At 41.6% G+C, this 21,633-nt stretch overlaps 1 protein-coding gene across 2 annotated transcripts in view; it reads left to right on the top strand.

Annotated features, from left to right (window-relative positions):
• The first annotated feature begins 1,208 nt into the window (after positions 1 to 1,208).
• The window catches only part of USP34 (ubiquitin specific peptidase 34), a 103,854-nt gene continuing 83,429 nt past the window's right edge, over positions 1,209 to 21,633 (top strand). Inside the window, exons 1-3 of one of the 2 annotated variants that reach the window (XM_035110901.3) lie at positions 1,209 to 1,766; positions 18,069 to 18,156; positions 20,378 to 20,798. In XM_035110901.3, the coding sequence (XP_034966792.3) occupies positions 1,724 to 1,766; positions 18,069 to 18,156; positions 20,378 to 20,798 (552 nt within the window). In that variant the 5' untranslated portion in view covers positions 1,209 to 1,723. The remainder of the gene's footprint in view (positions 1,767 to 18,068; positions 18,157 to 20,377; positions 20,799 to 21,633) is intronic. The other variant, XM_035110900.3, reaches the window with a different exon arrangement.

The raw sequence follows: 21,633 nt of genomic DNA, 5'->3' as shown, positions 1-21,633 counted from the left end.
GAATGCCAAGGGATAAACTTACCTCACAGTTATTCTGAAGATAAAATGGGGAGCATGCAGGGAAGGGGCATAGAAAAGAAGGATCGTGGATTATATTTGTAAAATGTAATAAACGCCTGGGAAACTCTACTGGTCTTTTGCCGGACTACAACTCCCATTATCTCTGACCATTGGGGGGGGTTATTGGGTTGCTTTTATTTTGATTATGTATTTTGTGGTTTTATATTTTGATTTTGTTCTGTGAACAGTCCTGAGAACTCCGGGTATAGGGTGGGGGCTGGAGTTTTAACTGCATCCACTCAAGGGCTCCTTGTCAAAGTCATCCTATGCATGCTTACTTCTGAGTAAGCTCCCTGCTGCTGAGCTGAACGGGGCTTTTGACAGGACTGGCCAAAGTCATGCAGCTAAAGGTGGCCTTGTTTATTTAAGAGTGAGGTGAAAGGGGGAATTCTGGCACCATGGCCTGAGAACAAAGAAGGCCTAACTTGTGGTATGGCAGTATATGTATATGTGTTTGTGTATATATATATATATTTAAAAAATACACATACTTATACAAATAAAACCCTCACAATATATATATTTGTATACATATACATATACACACGCACATATACTGCCATACCACAAGTTAGGCCTTCTTTGCTCTCAGGCCATGGTGCCAGAATTCCCCCTTTCACCCCACTCTTAAATAAACAAGGCCACCTCGATAAATAAAAATGATACAGGGATTGGGGAAACTAGTCGTCTTTTTCTTCCTCTTCCTCCTTCCGCCCCGGCCTCTCCTTCTCCAAGAGCGCGGGAGCCCGTTTTCGCGAGGAGCGCGCGCAGGCGCACTGACTCCCTCCGAGGGAACGGGAGGGGTGGGCGACGACGGCGACGTCAGGACGCCTTTTCCGCCTTGCGCGAGGCGCGCCGCGCCGCCATTTTAACCTGCCCAACTCCCCCATTCCCCCCCGCTTCCGTGCCTTAACCCCGCGCGCGCGCGCGCTGTTCGCCCCGCCCAGAGAGAGAGGGAGGGAGGGAACTCGAAACTCCTCCTCCGCCGGCGACGCCGCTGCCGCCGCCACCCCCGCACTTCGTCTCCCGCCGCCCTGGCCCGGAAACGCCCGAGCCGGGGCCGAATGTGCGTGCGTGTGCGCGCGTGCGCGTAGGCTCCCTCCTTTTCCCCCTTCCCTCCCTCAGCCCTCCTCCTCCTCCTCCTCCTTCCCCCTCAGCAAAATGGCGGCGCGTGGAGGCCTTGGGAGCCAGTGAGTGACTCGCCGTCCCTCCTCCACCACCTCCTCTTCTTCCTCCTCCTCCTCCTATCCCCCCACCCCTTCCCTCACGCTCCTCTCCGTCGCCGCCAGGCTCATTTGCATCGGGCAGTCGCCGCCCCCCCGCCCTCCTTCCACCTCGTAGTTGTTGTGTTTCTCCCCCTCCACACACACCACCAATTCTCACCCACTTACACACACACACACACACATCCTCCTCCTCCTTCACGGTTGTTCCTCCTCCTCTCCCCACCCCCTTCTCCCCCCCTTCCATCTCTCTCTCTTTCTGTCACAGCCGCCCCTCCCCCCGTCCCCGCTCTCGCTTCCCTCCCTCCCTCCCCCTCTCTCAATCCACACCTCCCCCAACCAACACCGCCAAGCCCATCAATCAATCAGCGGCGACCGGGAGCGGATCGATCAATGGTCGGGAGGAGGAGGCGGCGGCGGCTGCTGCTGGTTAATGAACAATGTGTGAGAGCTGCGCCGAGCTGCTGGAGGTGTTAAACGAGAGTAAGTCGGAGGCCTCCGAGCTTCGGAGGAGGAGGAGGAAGGGGCGAAAAAGACGGTTTTCTATCTATTTATTTCCCCCCACCCCTTCTCATCCTCCGACGATTTCCCCCCTTCCCCCATTTTCTTTTCTTTTGCACGAACCTCCCCGTGTGGAGGAGGGGGGGCGGAATACCGGGCACCGCGTCGCCCTCCCATTTCACCACCACCACCTTTATACAGTATATATCTAAAATCCACTTGGCCTCGTTTTGGAGGAGAGGCAGGCTTGGCCATGTTGTGCAGAGTGGGAACAGGAAGGCCGGTTCCTGGGCCCGCCGCAGGGCTGCCAATCCCCGGGACTCGGCCCGAGGAAGCGGCCGGTGGGGGAACGGAGGAAGATGGGGAACGGTTGTATCTCCCCGTCGTCGTCCTCGCTACCCTTCCCACCCACCCCCACCCCACCATGCCACCCCTCGAAACGAGGGCGAAGGGACACGGATGCGGAGGTTTTATTGGTAGCAAAGGGGTTTCCTCAACCCCCGCCCCCACCGCGCCCCAGTTGAAGGGTGCAAGGGGGGCAGCAACTTAAAAGCCTCTCTTGTAGCTCTTCCCGTGGCATTTCTGCCGGCATCCTCTCGCCCTGCAGCCGAGGCCTAGCTCTCCTGCTTGCCTGGGGTCGGGATGAGGCGGCAGGCAGGCAGGCAGGCAGGCGAGCCCGGCTTGTGCTGCGAGTTGGCTGCGTGGATGTGCTCTGAGCACAGGAGGAGGGAGGAGTAAAGCTCTAGTTGCAATATACTCCACTGTCCTCCCGCCGCCTCGCCCGCTGTACTGAGGTCCTAAGAGGGGACGAGCGGCAAAGGGGTCTTGAACCGGGAGTAACCCCTTGGGGCGTTTTGTTTTTGGTCTGTCAAGGGTTGGGGTTACTACGAAGGAGGAGGTGGTAGTGGTGTGCCTTTTTATTTTGGATCCATATAGTGAGTTTTGCACTGTTGCCTCTGGTTCTGTCATATTCTGCTGCGCTACTATTAACATTTAACGTACTGTACCGTAATGCCTTTTTGTATCTGTTGTAAATTTTTACTATACTCTTACTCTAGTAAACTACTGCAGTTGTTTATTGTGTTCAAAGTTCTTTCTTTCTTCCTTTTTTCAAAAACCTAACTCCTCCCATCTTCTGCATATCTGCACAATTGGTTTTTCTGTTGCAGCTCTCAAGCTCACCTGGACTCCTGTTTCCAGAATTTCTTGTTCCCTTGCTGGGATATTAGTTGCAAACAAACATCCCTGTCTTGTATACTTAGTAAAGGATTTAAACAGTCATCTTTGAAGTAGAATGCGTCTGATATGCATTATTTTGTCTAAATCCCTTGCAACTGAGACTTGGTTCCTTGTGAATATGTGTAAAGTTTGGATTAAAATGGATTCCGAGTTCAAGTTTATGCAAGCTGCTTGGAACTTTTTATTGCTGTGGATGACCTGGGTAAAGAACTGCCAATAAAGGAAAGCATGGGTACCATAGATAGAGGGTGGATGTTGATAGGCAAATCTCCCTAAAATGTTAGAATGTGTAAATAATGAAATTGATGTAAAAGGGGGGAAATCCTTGTACAGTTCCTGATCGTATAAAAGGTGTCCAGAGAACATTATCTTCTGTGTGTGCAGGCTGAAGGAAAATGGAGAAAATGTTTATATACACTTATTTCTCAATCCTGTACAGTATTTGGAAGGTGGTGGTGATTGCTAATAAATGCAATATAGGGTTTTTGTTAGGATAAGCTCCTGGAAGAGGAATAGATCAAATAAAACTCTTGACCAGAACTTAATCACTTTCTAATTAAAGTCTACCGGTACTTTACCAGCTGGTTTGGTTATTAACATGTAATTACTTACATGTAATTATTTTAGCTTGTTATTGAAGAGTTAAATGTTTTGCCAATGGTGTATTCTGTAGCCCTTATTATTTGAAGATTTGGTATGTCCATTTCTGATAAAAGATCCAAAGCTAGTACCTGTGCTTGCATAGCCGCTGTGAAGCCTGTGACTTGCTCTGACTGTGTTATGATTGGAGTCAGTGGTTGGTTTTACTGCTTGTAAGTGTTGATATATTTGTTTCTATTATATAGTTTGTTGGTATGGACTGGTATGGCTTTAACTTTGAGCTGGAGAGAGAGAACCCTGATGTGATCAATCTGGAATGACTGTAGATTATGGATTATCAATCAATGAGACCTCAGATTTATTGAACAGGTGTTAATGAGGCTTTGGATGGTTTGATTTTAGAAACTTATTTTCATAAGATTTGAGTATCCATATTGAGCACACTAAAATAGCATTAAAAGAATTATAAAGAGTTCTAATTGCTATACTTAAGGCAGACATAAGCAAACTCAGCTCTGCAGATTTTTTGGGACTACCCATCATCCCTGACCACTGGTCCTGTTAGCTAGGGATGATGGGAGTTGTAGTCCCAAAACATCTGGAGGGCCAAGTTTGCCTATGCCTGACTTAAGGCAATGCTGTAGTGTACTGTTCTAGGGGCAGTTGTAGTTTAATGTTCTATGGACAGGTGTCACTGGTTAAGGAAAATAGGTGGAGGGAAGAAAAGTAATTGCAGTAGTACTTAAAATTCAGAAAAGAATGTTGGCAGTGCATTTGTATTTTCATGAATTTCCCCCCAGTGTAAGTCCCACTAACTTCCATGATATTAGGCTGCAAGCCTAACATGTCTACTCAAAATCAGACATGAAACCAAAGTGGCTTACACCAAGGTAAGTGGGGTTAAGACTGCCGGCTAATTATGCAATGAATATAAAATCATGGCTTTTCAAGTATCTGCAGTGCTTTGCATGAAGTGAGCTTATCATAAATATTTGACTGTGTGTACATCATACATCTAAAGCACATCCTCCCACTAAAGAATCCTGGGAACTGGTTTACTTATCACAAGCTACAATTAGCAGCATTCTTAACCACAGCAGTTCACAGGATTCCTGGAGTAGAGGTGGATCATGTTTTAAATGTATAGTGTATATGCAGCCTTCCCCCCTTGTGCGTGCATGCATGCGTACTCCTCACTTTCTTGCCCACTTTAGTGCATCTGGTTTATGCCTAGTTGTAACTGACAATTCTGAGAACCGAATTTACTAACTTATGCTATGAAAGGGACCCAAATTACATGATGTCCATTTGTTTCATTTGCAGTATCTCAAGAATCCCCCAAAATCACACTAGTAATGGCATAGAGAGAGAATGGCAGATGCGGACTCCCTTATAACACATGCAACGTACAAAATGTAGAGCAAATTAAAAATAGTTGCATCACTTGTGAGAAGATATTACCCATTGAGTGTTGTGCATTGCAGATTGTGGGGTGGAGGCTTACCTTTTTACTGTTTTATTCAAGAAACTTCATTATTTACTTGTTTTAGTTTTACAGCTATTACAACTGGAAATTCCAAGTCTACATTCACTTCAAAAGGGAAGAAAGCAGCCAGTGAAAACTGGTAATGAATGAGGTCATGTTTAAAACTTGTGAGTCAGAGATTGCCAACAGTTCTCTGCCTTGCCTGCTGAGCATTTGGAATTGCTTTTCATTCTACTAAAACTACTGGAGCTGAGCCTTGAGAGAGGTTCGGGAACTAAATTAAACTTCCACTGTGTCACTGAATATTGTTAAAGAGTATTTGTGTATACTAAGCAGAAAACCCAAATATGTATTTTGACACGTGCCGTTTTGAAAGAGAGAGTGGGATATTTAAAACAAACTGTTTTAGATACCAAGTTGCATGCAATAATTGGGACAAGGAGGAAATAATACAACGTTCAAGAAAACATTAAAAAAATTGGGCAAAGGTGATGGAATCACATAGGTGAAGGATTTACATAGCAAGGGGACTACTAGTTTTCCTCTTATCCACAACACTATTCTAAAATTTGTTCCTTCCTGCTGGCTGGGAAATAGTCTCTAGCTAGCCCAAGTAAGAGAATGAGAGGCACTTGCCACAGCAGAGGATATAGAAAGGCTAGAACAGGATGGGGCAGTTATCTCCTTGCTATGAAAGTTTTCCCCAAGAAACATGCATTTTGCTGCCACAGCTTTCCTTTTCCTGTGCTTTGTGTGCAACTAGGAATAGAGACAACATAATGCAATAGAAAACAATTCCACTTTTTGATGCACCTAATTTGCCTCAAAAAATACTATCCCATCGCAAGAATGAGGCAAAAGGTGTCAGCTGCTGTGATATAAGTTATTTGAGTGTAGTGTACCATCTATATTGTTGACAATATTGGGTTAAAAGTTTCTGAATCGGATTATATAATAGTAGAATATTGTGTTTGGGGAAGTTGTGGGGATATTCTGGAACTCTCTGCAGTTCTGCTTTCTACAGTTATACTCAGCGGTGGACTGAGGCACTACAAAGAGGAAGTGTGAGGCTCCTTTTGTCTAAACCAGGGATTGGGTACCTGTGGCGCTCCAGGTGTTGGTCTGCAGCTTTCATAATCCTCCTCCATTTGGCTATGCTATCTGTTGGCCCTGGTTCTACATCCGCACTGTAAGCAGTGCTGCTGCATGTTAATATAGTGCTATCAATATGTGTGGTGGTCAATCTGGGCCCCTGATAGATTGCCCCTTGGAGAATGCTGCTCTTGACAGAAAAAAGGTTCCTCAACCTTGCTTTACAGAGCGCCAAGCAAAAGGACCTTAAAATCTAAATCTAAAGACTATTGGGTTCCATCCTTGTTTTCCTTCTTCTGGATAAATATTGCTGGAATTTAAAATTTAGAGAGTGTTAATAAAACAGATGTGGGGTGTGTGTGTCAACATGACCATTAGCAGCTACTTTGAGTAATGCTTAGAAATGATTTGTGGAACATAAAGTAATGTGGTCTTTAGAACTTAATGCAGTGTTGGCTTCTCTTCAGAGATCACGTGGACTATAGTCCTGCTGCTCCGTTGATGAAAGTTAAGCACGTGATAAGTGTTTGTTTTTAATATTATCCTAATCCCCATCCCTCCAATGGGTTCAGTATGAGTAATCTACTAATACAGAACTCTGATCTAGAATTAAATTCTTGGTTAACTTGTGTTCCTAGGAGAGCTGTTCCATGTTCCTTGTGGACCATGTGGGAATGCTCTTTTGAGACGCAACCATATCCAAATAGCTGTGAAAATGTGAGATCAGGACTATACTATGTGCATGTTTCACAGAGGAGGTATATGAATTGACTGCAACTCTTAATATTGGATGTTGACGCTTTGTCTCTGAAATAGATTTGTGCATTGAATTTCTGATGTAATAACATAGATTGGAGATTTTAGAGCCACAGTTTCAAATTAGTAATGCCTACTGCATTTCACTTGAGCAGGCCCTATTGTTGCCTTCGCTTCCTCCCCTGCTCTCTTCTTCCTTCCCACAGGGCAGACACTGCCTGAGGCCCCTATAGAGATAGTCTGCCTGGAGCAGGCCTCGTTGTAGTCTTAGAAACTTATTGGAATCCAAAGAATCCACTTCTTATGAGTCTTTCTGTAGTAATATATAGGGTCTATATATGTAGTACTTTTGGACAGAAGAACAGATTTCTGAGTTTAGAATAGGCTTGCTTTTAATTTATGAAAGGTGTCTATGTGTCAATTATGTACAGTATTCAGGGAAAAAATTGCAATGTATCCACATTGGGTTCTACCCAGGTAGTGGCTTTGCACTAGCAGAAGTGTTGCCATCACTCCAAGGTGCATCTCTGTGCTGTACCACATTCTGTTCCAGAGGGCTCCCTAATCCTGAGGGGTATAGGAATCTGCATTCTGTAGGAAGGATTAGCAAGAATCGGATGCCCTGTCTTGCATAAGCAGAATCATTTCTTTTCAAAGCCACCACTAGCATGGAACCATGACTGAATGCTATTAATAAATGATAATTGGGAATTGATTCTGAATAGTGTTCCAAATTCCCCAGGCACATTTCACACCTGGCTATCAGCCACTTGCGACCAAGTAAAGATGCCCAGGTGCCAGGATTGGCACCTGACGTCTCTACCATCTGGAGATGCATGCCCGGGGATCATTGGATCTGCTCTGCTTTCACAAACTAATAACCCAACCTGTAGAATTCTATCCATTATCTTTTATCTGCACATTAAGAATGAATTTCAGGAGTCATCAAGTCATATTGAAAAATACGACCCAAAAATGGCAAACAGTCATTCGTTTTGGCGACTGTAATTCTGGTTTAAAGAGCCATTTGGCACCTAGCTTATTTATTGATGAGTTTCTAATAATGATTCTGAAGTACAAAATCTAGTGCATGAATATGACAACCTAATAAGTAGTTACAGTAGTACCCAATAGGACAAATTTGTGAAGAACCTATCATATGGTTTTCTGTGGTAAGGAAAGCTGCAATTCTATGCATAATTACTTGAGAGTAATTCCTATTAAGATTCCAAGCATATACGTCACCTGTGGTTGATCAAGCATGGAAGCCTTACTATGTTTAGGCTGGCTTGCAAATTACTGTAACTATTTACATGCAGCTGCCTTTGAAGACTCATTGGGAATGAAATTTCACCTGGTGCAGAATTCAATTCATTGACTGAGGCCAGTTTTTCAGAACTGGGGTTTGAAATTAGCAGGGTGCTATGTTTATTTTGTGCCTAAAGATTCTCCATTTGTAAGCACCTCAAAAAGTCTGGGTGCTATTTTTTGTGCCTAGCTGACACTCAAGGATTACTGAAATGTATGTGTTTTGAAGCCTTGCAGTGTATGTTAAGGTTAGACAATATGTTAAGGAGTTTAACCATAAAGAGTACAGTGGAGCCTCGGGTGATGTTGCCTCCGGCTTACGTCACCCTCGGCTTGTGACCGGCGCAAACCTAGAAATACCGGAACAGGTTACTTCCGGTTTTGAGCATGCACAGAAGTGCTAAACCGTGGCGTGCGTGGGCAGACACGACGCTTTGGGTTACATCATTTTCGGGTTGCGGCAGGGCCTCCGGATCCCCGCTGTAACCCGAGGTTCCACTGTAGAGTGTTTTGGAAACTGAAGTTTGGTATCAATATTTTATTGTAAACACCAAATTCAACATACATATATTAACAATTTCTGTTTGAAATTTGATATTAACAATGTGTCACTAATAATAATAATATTATTATTATTATTATTAATAATAATAATTTATTTATACCCCGCCCATCTGGCCGGGTTCCCCCAGCCACTCTGGGCGGCTTCCAACAAAATATTAAAATACAGAAATCCATCAAACATTAAAAGCCTCCCTGAACAGGGCTGCCTTCAGATGTCTTCTAAAAGTCTGGTAGTTGTTTTCCTCTTGGACATCTGTTGGGAGGGCGTTCCACAGGGCAGGCGCCACCACCGAGAAGGCCCTCTGCCTAGTTCCCTGCAACTTGGCTTCTCGCAACGAGGGAACTGCCAGAAGGCCCTCGGTGCTGGACCTCAGTGTCTCCGGGCAGACTTAGGTGAATTGCATATTAGTTCATGCTTATCAAAATAATAAATAAAAAGTGTTGCCAACCCCCCCAAATGATGACTAGACATTCTGTTTTGGCACCCACAACTCAGGTCCCAGGAGCCATTTGGCTTTTAGCTTTTCTATCCCAGTTTCTAACACTGTCCAGAACATATAACACCAATGCTATTTCAACTGTAATGGCTTTTGATAAGTTTTCAGTCCCTATTGAAGATGCTGGTTATTTCCTTTAACATCTTATATGACTTAGGACCAGGTGCCTCTCATATGAATTTGCCTAACCACTCAGACCATTGGGAAAGGCACTGTCTGGATTCAGCTGGTGGAGATGTTGTGAGACTGGCTTTTTTGTTACAGCACCCAGATTATGGAGCTCCCTAGCACAGAAAATCTGCTTTGGCTCCTATACTGGCCATGTTTTGGCAACACCTGTATACCTATTTATTTCAGCAGGTTTATGGCCTAACTGACATTTGATCCATCTTCTGACCCTTGGATTTCCCCCCCACTTCTTGGATTATTTTGTCTGCTGCATTGTTTATTATTCTGTTTTTAAATTATTGCTGATTATCACTTTTGTTGTAAGATGCTTTGAGCTCAGCTCAGAAGCTAGAAAAGTGGGGTATAAATATTAATATAATATTTTATGGGCTATTACCTTATTTTCAAAGCCACAGTTGAGATTTACATGCTTGCTTACAGGCTTAGAAATTCATGGAACCTGTCCCAAAGAGTAGATTCACTAGATTCTTGTTTGGGACTGATATAATCACTACCTCTCATTCTGTAATCATAATCACTACTACAGATTAAAGTCACTACCTTTCATTTCTCTCAGTACATTTAAGCAAATAATTCACTTTTTTTATCTTGAAGTACAAAGTGATGAGTTAGGATTGTGGGAGTTTTTTTGTCCCCGGAAATAACTTGTAAATTAATGTAGCTTTTCCCAGGCTAGTACTGTCCAGATGTTGCTGAACTACATTGTTCTTGGCCATTGGCCATGTTGTCGGAGCTGCTTTCAGATAAGGTGCGAGGGGCAGGTGGAAAGTGCTGTGCACGCCTGTGTACTCCAGAAGTAAGTTCCACTGAGTTTAGCAGGACTACCCTTAGGTAAGTGTGTCTGGGTTTGCAGCCTTATTGTGGTATAAACCTTTGTGGAATACAGTGGTACCTCAGGTTACAAACGCTTTGGGTTACAAACACTTTGGGTTACAAACTCCACTAACCTGGAAGTAGTACCTCGGGTTGAGAACTTTGCCCCAGGATGAGAATGGAAATTGCTCGGCGGCGGCAGCGGGAAGCCCCATTAGCTAAACTGCACCTCAGGTTAAGAACAGTTTCAGGTTAAGAACGGGCCTCTGGAATAAATTAAGTTTGTAACCCGAGGTACCACTGTAGAGCCCACTTAGATTCACGAAGCATTAGGTGTAGTTGGCAGGTGACGACGGTGTATGCATTTTTCTATCTTCACACACATGGGAAGGAATGGTAAATTGTAGACCCAGCAAAGGGCAGCAGAGGCCTGTGACACTATTATGACTCTCAGTATGCAAGATAACAACAGAATGATGCATTCATAGCAACAGTCAGTGTGATGATACTGTTTTTTTAGTTTTTCTATGCTAATTTTCCACCAGTAGTGCAAAAGAAATCCAGAGTTGTGATAAAATCTGAATTCAACAGAACCAGATTTGCTGATGAATTTTAGTTTGGTGGTTTTATGCTGGAGCTTCCTTTGGTAGTATGATTACTTGAGTTCCAATAATGACCTCATTTGAACATAATATTTAACTGTGTTTTAGGATGTGGTGCTGAAGCTCATGGGGGGCAGTGTCTTATAGCAGGCCTTCTCAGTGGTGGTGCCCTGGATTTGGAATGCTTCCCTAAGGAAGTTTGGCTTCATTCGGTTAGTTTTTGTCTGTCACTATGAAGACTCACTTTTATGTAAGCATTTGGTAATAATTTATTGGGCCCTGAGCTGTCAGTAGCTGCTGTTTGGAATGTCAGTATGTGTTCCTGATTTTAGTGTTTATTTGATTTTAATGCTCTTTTATTTTGTGCTGATGGTACCGGTATTAGGTGTATGCATATGGTATTTGTTGTTTAGCTACTGTATGCACCCCTGGGATTGTAGCTGATGAAGGGCAGCCAAGAAATCTAATAAAAAGAAAGAAAACTTGTATTAGCAAGGAGGTTATCTGGGATGTGGCTAAATGTCACTTGTCTTTCATAATGCCATTTGTGGTGCTATAGGCATTGTGACTATTATGCATTGTTAATATCTTTGTTGGCTCAAAACATGAGGTTTGTGGTTTTCTTGATCACATTCTGAGACCTTGGGCATTGATAATGGCTGAGAGCAGGAAAGAAGCAGAAGTCTCAGCAAAGGAAGAAGGGATACAAAAAACTTATGGAATATGCAGAAATGGCGAAACTTACCAGAAGAATAAAAAAATCAAATAACATACTTTTTTAAATAAAAGAATGGAAATGGTTTATTGAATATTTACAGATAAATTGTAAACAGATAAGAACATTGGCAGGATTATTGTAATAAGCTCCAGTTTCATAAGAGTATATTTTTAAAGTAGATGAATACATTGGAAAATTAAGTTAATTTGGATATGCAGAAGATATTAAAAATAAATGTAAGGAACCGCAGAAAGAGGGGGAAGGAAGTCAAGTTTTGAAATGTTTACCTGTTTCTCATATTTTAAGACATACCCATAAAATAAGCCATAGCAGGATTTTTAAGCATTCAAGGAATATAAGCCATACCCCGAAAATAAGACATAGTGATAGGCGCAGCAGCAATGCCAGCCGCGGCAGGAGGAGGAGGAAAAAAATAAGACATCCCTTGAAAATAAGCCATAGTGTGGTTTTTTGAGGAAAAAATAAATATAAGACATGTCTTATAATATGAGAAACACGGTAAATGACTGTAAACTTAGTGAAATATATAAACCTGAAAAGTATTTATTTATTTTTTTTAAAAAGATAATGGCTGAGAGCAGTACTTCCACTCATTTGCTTCCCAGGAGGCAACAGTTTCACAGTGAATGTTTTAATCTCTGTGTTAAATGTGTTCTTTTTTTAGGAACGCTGCTTAAATTTCAAATCTAGGCACAATAGTTGTTGAGCTTTTGGGGGGGGGAGTTTTTGAGCATTTTAAGGCAAAAAACAAGACAGCCAACATGGGCTGCTGTATGTCCGGATTTTCCCAGACATTTTGCTGATTTCCACCCGGACATTGCTTCTGACAATGTTCTGGGTATGTCCAGAATATCCGGACATGTGGGAACCCTAACTTAGCTGTTGTCCTTTATATTTGATCACAAGTTATTCTGTTTCTCTTCAAATGTTTACTAAAATTCCAAGTATAATAATAATATTAATAATTGTTGTTGTTTAGTCGTGTCCGACTCTTCGTGACCCCATGGACCATAGCACGCCAGGCACTCCTGTCTTGCACTGCCTCCCGCAGTTTGGTCAAACTCATGTTCGTAGCTTCGAGAACACTGTCCAACCATCTTGTCCTCTGTCATCCCCTTCTCCTAGTGCCCTCAATCTTTCCCAACATCAGGGTCTTTTCCAAGGATTCTTCTCTTCTCATGAGGTGGCCAAAGTATAATAATAATAATAATAATAATTACTAGCCTTTTCAAAAAGAGGAACAGAGAGAATATTTAAACCCCTCCTCCTCCCTTCCCTCACCCTGTCCCACTTACAACTTCATGACAAAAACAGCATGTATACATATACCATATGACTTCCTTTCCACCCTTTTTCTGGTTCCTTTGCTTTTCTACTACTACACGTAATCCACATCCTTTTAATCATCCAATTTGTTATCTATTAAATTATCTATTTCATCTCTGCTTCATTTACTCAAGACTTGCTAAGCTATGTATTTGTTTATACTGGTTCTTAAAATATTCAATAAATATTGTCCACTCCTCCTTGTATTCCTTATCTTCGTTTTCTCGTACCCTGTTCATCAGACCAGCCAGTTCAGCATATTTGAACATTGCACGTTGCCATTCTTCCTTAGTGGGTACTACAGTCATACCTCTAGTTGTGTTAGGTTCATGTTGCGGATTTTCAGGTTGCGAACGTGGCAAACCCAGAGGTATACGTCCGGGTTTCACCGCTCAGAAGTGTTCTGCGTGCTTCGCACATGCACAGAAGCGCTCTATCACGCACGCGCAGAAGCGCTGCTCTAGTTGCAGACTTGTAGGGGGTGCGAACAGATCGTGTCCGCAACTAGAGGTACCACTGTATACTTGTTCTCTACCTTTGTTCCAATAAGCTTCTAGCTGTGGTGGTGGTGCATACAGTAGTAGTAAACTCTTTTGGTTTGGGGGGGACCTCTGTTACGATCCCCAAGAGGAAAATCTCATTTTGGGGAATGTTTTTTAAAGTATCTTTTTAATTTATTATATATAGTTTCCCAATATACCTTAATTATTTTACACAACCACCATGTGAAAAAATATCCCTCAATTTCATTACACTTCCAACATATATCTTTTTCTTTTTTAGACATTTTCGCCAATCTAGTGGGTGTTAAATACAATCTAGTAGGCCATTTTCATCATGGCGTAAAATTCATATTTATTTTCCACAACTTTCCCCATAATTCATTATGAGTGACCAAACTTCAGGAGGCAGTGGAAGACAGAAGTGCCTGGCGTGCTCTGGTCCATAGGGTCACAAAGAGTCGGACACGACTAAACAACAACAACAACAATAATTGTGATGCACGTCTCGTGCCCACTCCATAGCTGCCAAGTCTCCCGTTTTTCAAGGGAAACCCCCGTATTAAAACCCGTTTCCTGCTGTTATCCCAAATAGAGGTAAATCCTCTGGATTTCCTACCTGCCAGGGAGGCTCCTTCTGCGCATGTCTGGACATGCGCAGAACCGATTTTGGGTGCCGCTCTGCCCATGTCTGGGCACCAGAAGTCGCTTCTACATGTGTCTGGACATGCGTAGAAGCAACTTCCGGTGCCGCTCTGCCCATGTTTGGGCACCGGAAATTGGGCATCATCGGCACCGGAAGTTGCTTCTACGCATGTCCAGACATGCGTAGAAGTGACTTCTGGTGCCGCACCGCTGCTGATCCTGGATTTTTCTTACTGGGAGTTGGAGGGTATGGCCCACTTTCACAGTTTGTTTCATACAGAGCTAATTTTTTTAGAGACTAAGTGCACTACTAATGAAATATCTTTGCCCCACCCCTTACACCGGATGCCTTTACTGTGAAGAGAAAGGAATATAGAATTGATGGATGCTTAATACTCCTAAAAATAGGATTTTATTTAGACGCCTTAGTTCCTTGTTTTGAGAGCATTAATATCAGACAGTCATATTCAGTCCATCTTGCCCAGTATTTATAGGTGTAGTAAGAACTGAGCAGTCAGGCCATTGGTCCATCTGGCTTGGTAGTGTCAATGATAAGTGGCAGTGGCTCTCCAGGAACTTAGATATCTTTCTCAGCCCTACCTGGAAGCATCAGATGCTGAAGTATCATCCTTCCTTAAGGAAGACAACTTGAAAGGTAAAGGACAATACAACTAGATATTTTAAAGTACTTTGATTTTTCCACTAGAAGAAAAAACCAACAGCAAAATAAAGTAATCATTTTTTAATTTATTTAAAAAATTGTTGGTTTCTGTTCTATTTATTCCCCTTTATGCATCCACCTGTTCATTATGAGTCGAACAACAGTATTGCTGCTTACTTCCTATAAAGCCAAGGCTTTATATCAGGGATGGAGAACCTTTTGGCTCCACAGGTCAGATGCTTATCAAGATCAGCCTTTTGAGCCAGATTTGAATCAGGAAGTGGTGTGCTTTGGAATCTCCCACTGAAATGTAGTGGTCCCCGTCCCCCCAATCATTTTAGCATGGAAATGATGGGGACACACACACATACATGACTCGATTCTAGCAGGGCCTTGAAATCCTGCCAAACTGAGCAGGATTGAACTCCAACTCATGAACTGATGGGTGAAGGTTAAATCCTGTTCAGTTTGACCCCAGCTACTGTTCTTTGCTGGGAACAGATGTGCACAGCCAAAGCAGGATTTAACCCTGACCATCTGCTGATGTCAGAGTAACATCAGCTGATGGGTGGATGTTCATGGTTTGGGGAAAACTGTCTTGTGGGCCAGCTTGGGCTCCCTGGTGCGCCAACATTGGCCTGTGAGCGGGAGGTTCTCTACCTACCACTTCTTTATATACCAAATGTTTTATAAAATCTTCAGAGCCATTGGAATGTTCATAAAACATTCCATAACGCCTAAATTGCTGAGCTGGATATAACTCATTTTAACCTGTTGAAGCAAGAGCTGGTTTAAATAATGCCCCCACCCCCACATTTGCTTCTGTTTTTTCTTTGGCTGGATTTATCTGATTTATTGGGCAAGGTGTCAAATCCACATGTTCTTTAATTTTATACTTCAAGTTGATTGTTCATTTGTATGACCATTTGTATGTTAATCTGTATTTGCCATAGTTGATTATAGAGTTGTGGCCTATATGGAAAATTCTGATTTTTTTATTTTAAAAAAATATGGGAAGTTTCCTAACTTTTGTTTTGCTTTGGAAGATTTCAGATACCCTAGCAGGTGATCTGATTTGACTCCATTCATTTTGTATCTAGTAAACAAAGCTAAAAACTTCAACACTATCAAGCTTGCTTAATATGAGTGAAGTCGTGAAGTAGAAAATTTTCTGCTGCAAAATGAAGTTTTGAAAACAATTTCACCTAATATTACTGGGTGATTATCTAATTCCAGCTTTGAAACTGGAAATCAATTATGGCTTTTAGGAAGTGGGAGCTGCTATATATTCAGCAATGTGTTCTTAATTCTTCAGAGGAATTGCTTTCCTGAGTTATCTGGTCCAACCATAAGGCAGTATATAAGGTGCCTGAAACCTTCCCAGTTGCAGATGCCACTGTTCTTGAATAGCTTGCTCTGTTGTCGAAACTCTATTACCTTCTGGATCCTTTGAAAGTTTTCAGTTGTCTGACAATACAGTTATCCACTTGCTTATCTTGGCTTTGTTACAGGAAGCTAGGAGAAATTGTCCCCTTTGGTGAAAGCAACGTAAACTTTTCCTTATATGAGGGAAGAATGCCAGCTACTTTGAAAGTACCAATGATTCAGTCCTGGTTTCACCAGCAATAATGGAAATTATATGGAAAATTTTCAACTAGTTTGTAATTGCCATTCTTGGGCAGGCCTGTAAGGCATATGGTCCTGATTCAACTGGAAGCATTCATGGATGCAAAATCTTCTGCATTTATTTCAGCCTGTTTTTTTCCATAACAATGGCATGTTGGCTTTTCCTAGCTTATTGTATTTGATAGAATCAATCTCAAAATTATGTTGGGATGTCTTTGTGGATCCCACCATGTTGGAATTGGAGGCACTGCTCTTAAGTATTGTGATCGTAACTCTTCAGGTGTGCTCAAATGATAATCTTGGGTGACTTCTGCTTGACCCTATGAGAATCAGTTATCTTTTGCTTATATTCAACATTTATAGGCTATTGCTGTCGGTTTGGAATGAATAGTTGTTGCTATGAGTCTGGAAGTTTATTTGTTTTTTTAAACTATTTTTTAAAACTTAATGCTGCTTGTAGTTTTAATCCCAGGTCTATATTCAAGGGTGGTTTTTTAAAGTTGCTTTTTAAAAGGTAAAATAACAATCCAGTGAGAACTATGAAATAAAGAAAAAGAGAGAAAAAGTATGCCCTCCTGGAGCTCACAGCTATTGCTTCATAAAATAAAATACATTGTCAAGATTCACAATTCACACAGTGAATTAGATGTTATAACAAAAGCCGACCCGATACACAAAGAGTACCAGACAAATATTATGAATTCCAAATAAAGCCATATTTCATTGTGACTTGCCATCTCTGTGGTTGGCCTGTCATATAAGTAACAAATGGCCACCAAATGGAGGGAAAAAATCCCTTGGTTTAACTGAACCCTCAGATACCCTGAATTTATAAATCAAATTCTCAGAAATGAGAATAGCCATTACGGTACTTTATTGAACCAAATATTTAAAAAAGGACCCGAGGACTCCTCCCAGCCCAGTGATATGGCCACACAAGCAGCTACTTAAAAACAAAAAAGGTCAGTGATTTACATAAGCTAGTCCATATTTGACAAATCAAAAATTGACAAAAGACACAATTTGGGGTTTAAAGTCACTGGTACACCTACAGGTATTACAGAAATTTCCTTCATTACCTCTTCCCAAGAGGCAGGACTACCCCATGTGTCAATAGTTGTCTTTTTTGTTACACCCTTCCAACACAGGGGAACCAACTCTAGTTTGATGTGCAAGGCAGAACCATCAATGTGCAAGTTAAGAACCATCAATGGATTATTTTTCAGGAATTCTCTTGGATAGTTGCAAGGAAGGTGGGTAAGCCATTGTTTTACCTACTGCACATTATCCAATAGACTTCCAGGATTGTCTCTCAAATAGATATCAAAGAAGAGAGGGGAGAAAACTGATGGTCTAGCAACAAAGAGTGTATAAGAGAGACATGGCCTCTTTATGCTCTGGATCTAACCAAAGCAGGTGTTTTCTAGCACTTTGGGGTTTTACATACCACCTACTACATTCAAATGTTGAATGCTTAAGAAATGCTGATTGAAAAACTTAACTCTAAATATTACTTTTCCACCTGTGGATAATCCCTGAAGCATTTAGAAAATATGTTGTTTACTTTAATATGCTTTTAGTAGACAGCTTAACGTTTCAAACGTTCTTCATGGCATTGATGATTCAATTGTTTTTCTTTAGTATCTGACATTGAAGGTGGTGATGGATTGCAGCTCAGAAAGGAACATGCACTCAAAGTGTTTGCTTATATCAATTCTTGGACACAAAGGTAAATCCAGCTTTTTAAGTGCTCCCAATTTATGATGCATCTTTGTAAGTTCATGCCCATGTATTTATAAGTACATTGTACATAAATAGTAAGCATAAAGAAGGACTATGGCATGAAGATTACTTTGCTTCTTCTCAGCTAACTGTTTTTGAAATTTTAAGACAAGTGTGGAAGAGTTTTATAGGTTCTAGTTAACTTGTGAAGCAGGGGTATCTTATTATTTTAAAACATGTTTATTTTTTTAAATTTAAATGTTGGAGAGTGGTGATGTAGGATTTCTACATAGGATTTCTACATATAATTTTAAAAGTTAATTATTGGGTCTTATTGATTTCAAAATAGCTTTTGCTGGAATTGTCACAGAGGAGAAATTTTAACGTATTAGTCACAGCCAGAAGGGTATCTGTTTGAAATAGTGATAGATTATTTGCAATGATTCATGCTGTGCACTATGTCTGAAGAGAAAAGCAGCATTATAGTGGAAAGGACTAGTGTCTGAAAGTACAAATCACAACCTCTCGACCCAAGGTATTTTTGGAAAAGGATTGTGATTGGTGGGAAAACGCCTACATACTGATTAAACAGTGGCATTTGGGTTTGTGGAACACACCACCTATAAAAGAAGCATATGCTTATATTGATTAATATCTAATAAATCTCCTAGAATGTGATATTGTCTGTGCCTGCCGAGCAAGGCTTACTTTGCCAATAAACGCCTTAAATACACACCTTGCAAGGTTGGCCAGATGAGATTTTTTTCCAGTGGAGAAACGGAGCATACCAGAAAGGATTCATTCCTTTTCTGGAAGGCAGTGTCAAAACAAGAAAAAATGGTTGCCTGTGACCAACCAGAAGTAGGAACCCCTTCCTACCAATCTTGACTGTGTTTTCTTCAGAAGAGTAGGGTTAACTTTTGGCTCCTCAATGCTTTTCCTCAAGGTACAGGACTGACTTTATTTTTCTTTATTTTTTAACCTTTTCAGATTGTTCCCTTTTCTTTTATCTTTAGTTGCCTCCCCTCTCGGTGTTTAATCTAGGGCAGGCATGGCCAAACCTGGCCCTCCAGATGTTTTGAGACTACAACTCCTACCATCCCTAGCTAACAGGGCCAGTGGTCAGGGGTGATGGGAATTGTAGTCCCAAAACAGCTGGAGGGCCAAGTTTGGAAGTGGGTATTGGGTTATAGTGGGAGTAGCTGGAGCAATATTTTCAACCCCCTTATCCAAGTCTATGTGGGGTTGTAGGGATTCTTCCTCTGTCCCTGGATGGTTGCAATACCTATGGGAGGGGATGCAGAAAAGGCCTCCTCAGTAAGGAGCAGTGATGCCCAAGTATCTTGTTTCATCCTGACTACATGCGTAGCTGCTGAAGCTGAAGAACCAAGAGGGCAAGCATGGTGGTCAAGCAAAGTTGGCCAGGCTAAAGGTCTTTTATTTAAACAACAGGAATGACGTTGCCTTTGAATCTTGGAAGATGTGGAATATCCCCTGGAATCAATAGTAGCAAAACTTCAATGCAATTATTTCACTGTGATTTTATTTATTTATTTAAAAAAAAAACCACATTGTTACTGTTCACTATGCTGGTCAGTACATATTAAATACAAAAGATTTCTGTATAAGGTGTTTTAGTTCAATATAATTATCTACAGGTGTGCACAATGCCGGTTGCTAGTGGCAACCATAAATGTAATCCGGTTGCTGCTGGTCTCCTGTATTTACAGCACAAAATGATGCTTTCCCCTCCCACATTGCCTGTACAACAAATGAGTCTTTTTTTACCAGGTAAAATTGATGGCACCCCACACCTTCAGAGTCCTTTGGCATATGCTCAGTGCTTGGGGGATGGGTGGCATTGGACTCACACTTCATGGCAGACATTGGAGAAAGTCAGAAGCTTCATAGATGTTTCTTGCTGTTTCTGACATTTCCCAACACCGTGTGATGCCGATTTTTATTAATCCTTTTTATTTATAATGGTAAAGAACTCTCAGATCATGCTATAGTTTTACAAATACCAAGGGCACAAGTATCACAGTATTTATGTAACCGCAATCAATTTGTATCAGTCTTCCTTCATATAAGACCATAAATACAAGATGGAAGAAACATGACACGTTCAGCCTCAGGTTATCTACATGAATTATTGCTTAGTCATTTGTTTCTGAAGCTCTTCTAACATTTTCCATCTTGATTTACCATTTAAATCCCTTTTAAAACAGGCAATGTCTGTGCTGCTTCAAGGAGTATAAGCATTTGGAGATCTTCAACCAAGTTGTGTGTGCGCTTATAAATTTAGTGATTGCCCAGGTTCAAGCTCTTCGGGACCAGCTGTGTAAACATTGCACTATCAACATAGACTCAGCATGGCAAGATGAGAATAATCCATCTGATGAGCCACTGAATGTAGAAAGAGAATCTCGTGGAGGAGAAAATGGGGAAAGACACAAGTCCATAGAGAAAAAGTTAGACTCTGGAAGAACTTGTATCCTGTCAGAGGAAGAACCCACAAAGGGCGCTGATGCCTTCAGCATATGGAGCACTGAGGAAAAGGAGAAGCTTTTGCTTTGTGTAGCGAAAATATTTCAGATCCAGTTTCCCCTGTATACTGCTTATAAGCATAATACGCATCCTACAATAGAGGTACATGTTATCCTAATTAACACATACAAAGGTGGGCTGTTCTGTGCTGAAACCATTACTTGATTCATTGTTTGACTTTCCAGTTTGTAAGTTCTTACTATTTTGTCAAAGCATAACTCTTTTTTAAAAATAATCCTTTGGAAGGTACAGTGGTGCCTCGACTTACGAATTTAATCCGTTCCGAAGACACCTTCGTAAGTCGAAAAATTCGTAAGTCGAAAAACGCCATTGGAAACGCGGTTTCCCATAGGAATGCATTGAAAATTGAAAAATTCGTAAGTCGAAGCAACCCTATCTAAAAATTCGTAAGTCGAAAAATCCCTATCTAAAACCGCCGCGGTTTTTTCGGATGTCGAGACATTCATAAGCGCGAGACCCCCATTCGTAAGTCGGAATTTCGGTTGAGTCATTCGTCAGTTGAGGCACTACTGTAGTTAGGTTTCTATTCTGCTACCTTGTTCAATTATATTTGTAGCCTGATTTTGTAAATTGGCTCAAACCCCCAAGGACTTGTCCTGCTGCTGCCTGAACACAAATATTGTGAAAGTAAAAATTGAGTAGAAACCAGCTTGCAAGGGAAGGCACCCTAACCACTCCTCCTTTCATCACTATTACTACACCTAGTTAGTCCACAATGTGCTATGCCAAGAGTGGTTTTGGATCCAAGTTCCAGAGAATCAAGGCATCAATTTATCACCCTCAATTTATCACCCTATAGATATTGATGCTGACTTCTGTGATCTATGGTTCATTGGATTGAAAGAACATACTCTGTAATAGGCAAATTCAAATTATTGCATTACTTTTCTTGAAGCCCAAGAAAACATATGGCTTT

The sequence above is a fragment of the Zootoca vivipara genome, chromosome 3 (genome assembly GCF_965207765.1).
Source record: "Zootoca vivipara chromosome 3, rZooViv2.hap1.1, whole genome shotgun sequence".
Lineage (NCBI taxonomy): Eukaryota > Metazoa > Chordata > Lepidosauria > Squamata > Lacertidae > Zootoca > Zootoca vivipara.
The sequence above is the reverse complement of the archived record's forward strand: the minus strand, read 5'-3'. Positions and strand labels throughout refer to the sequence as shown.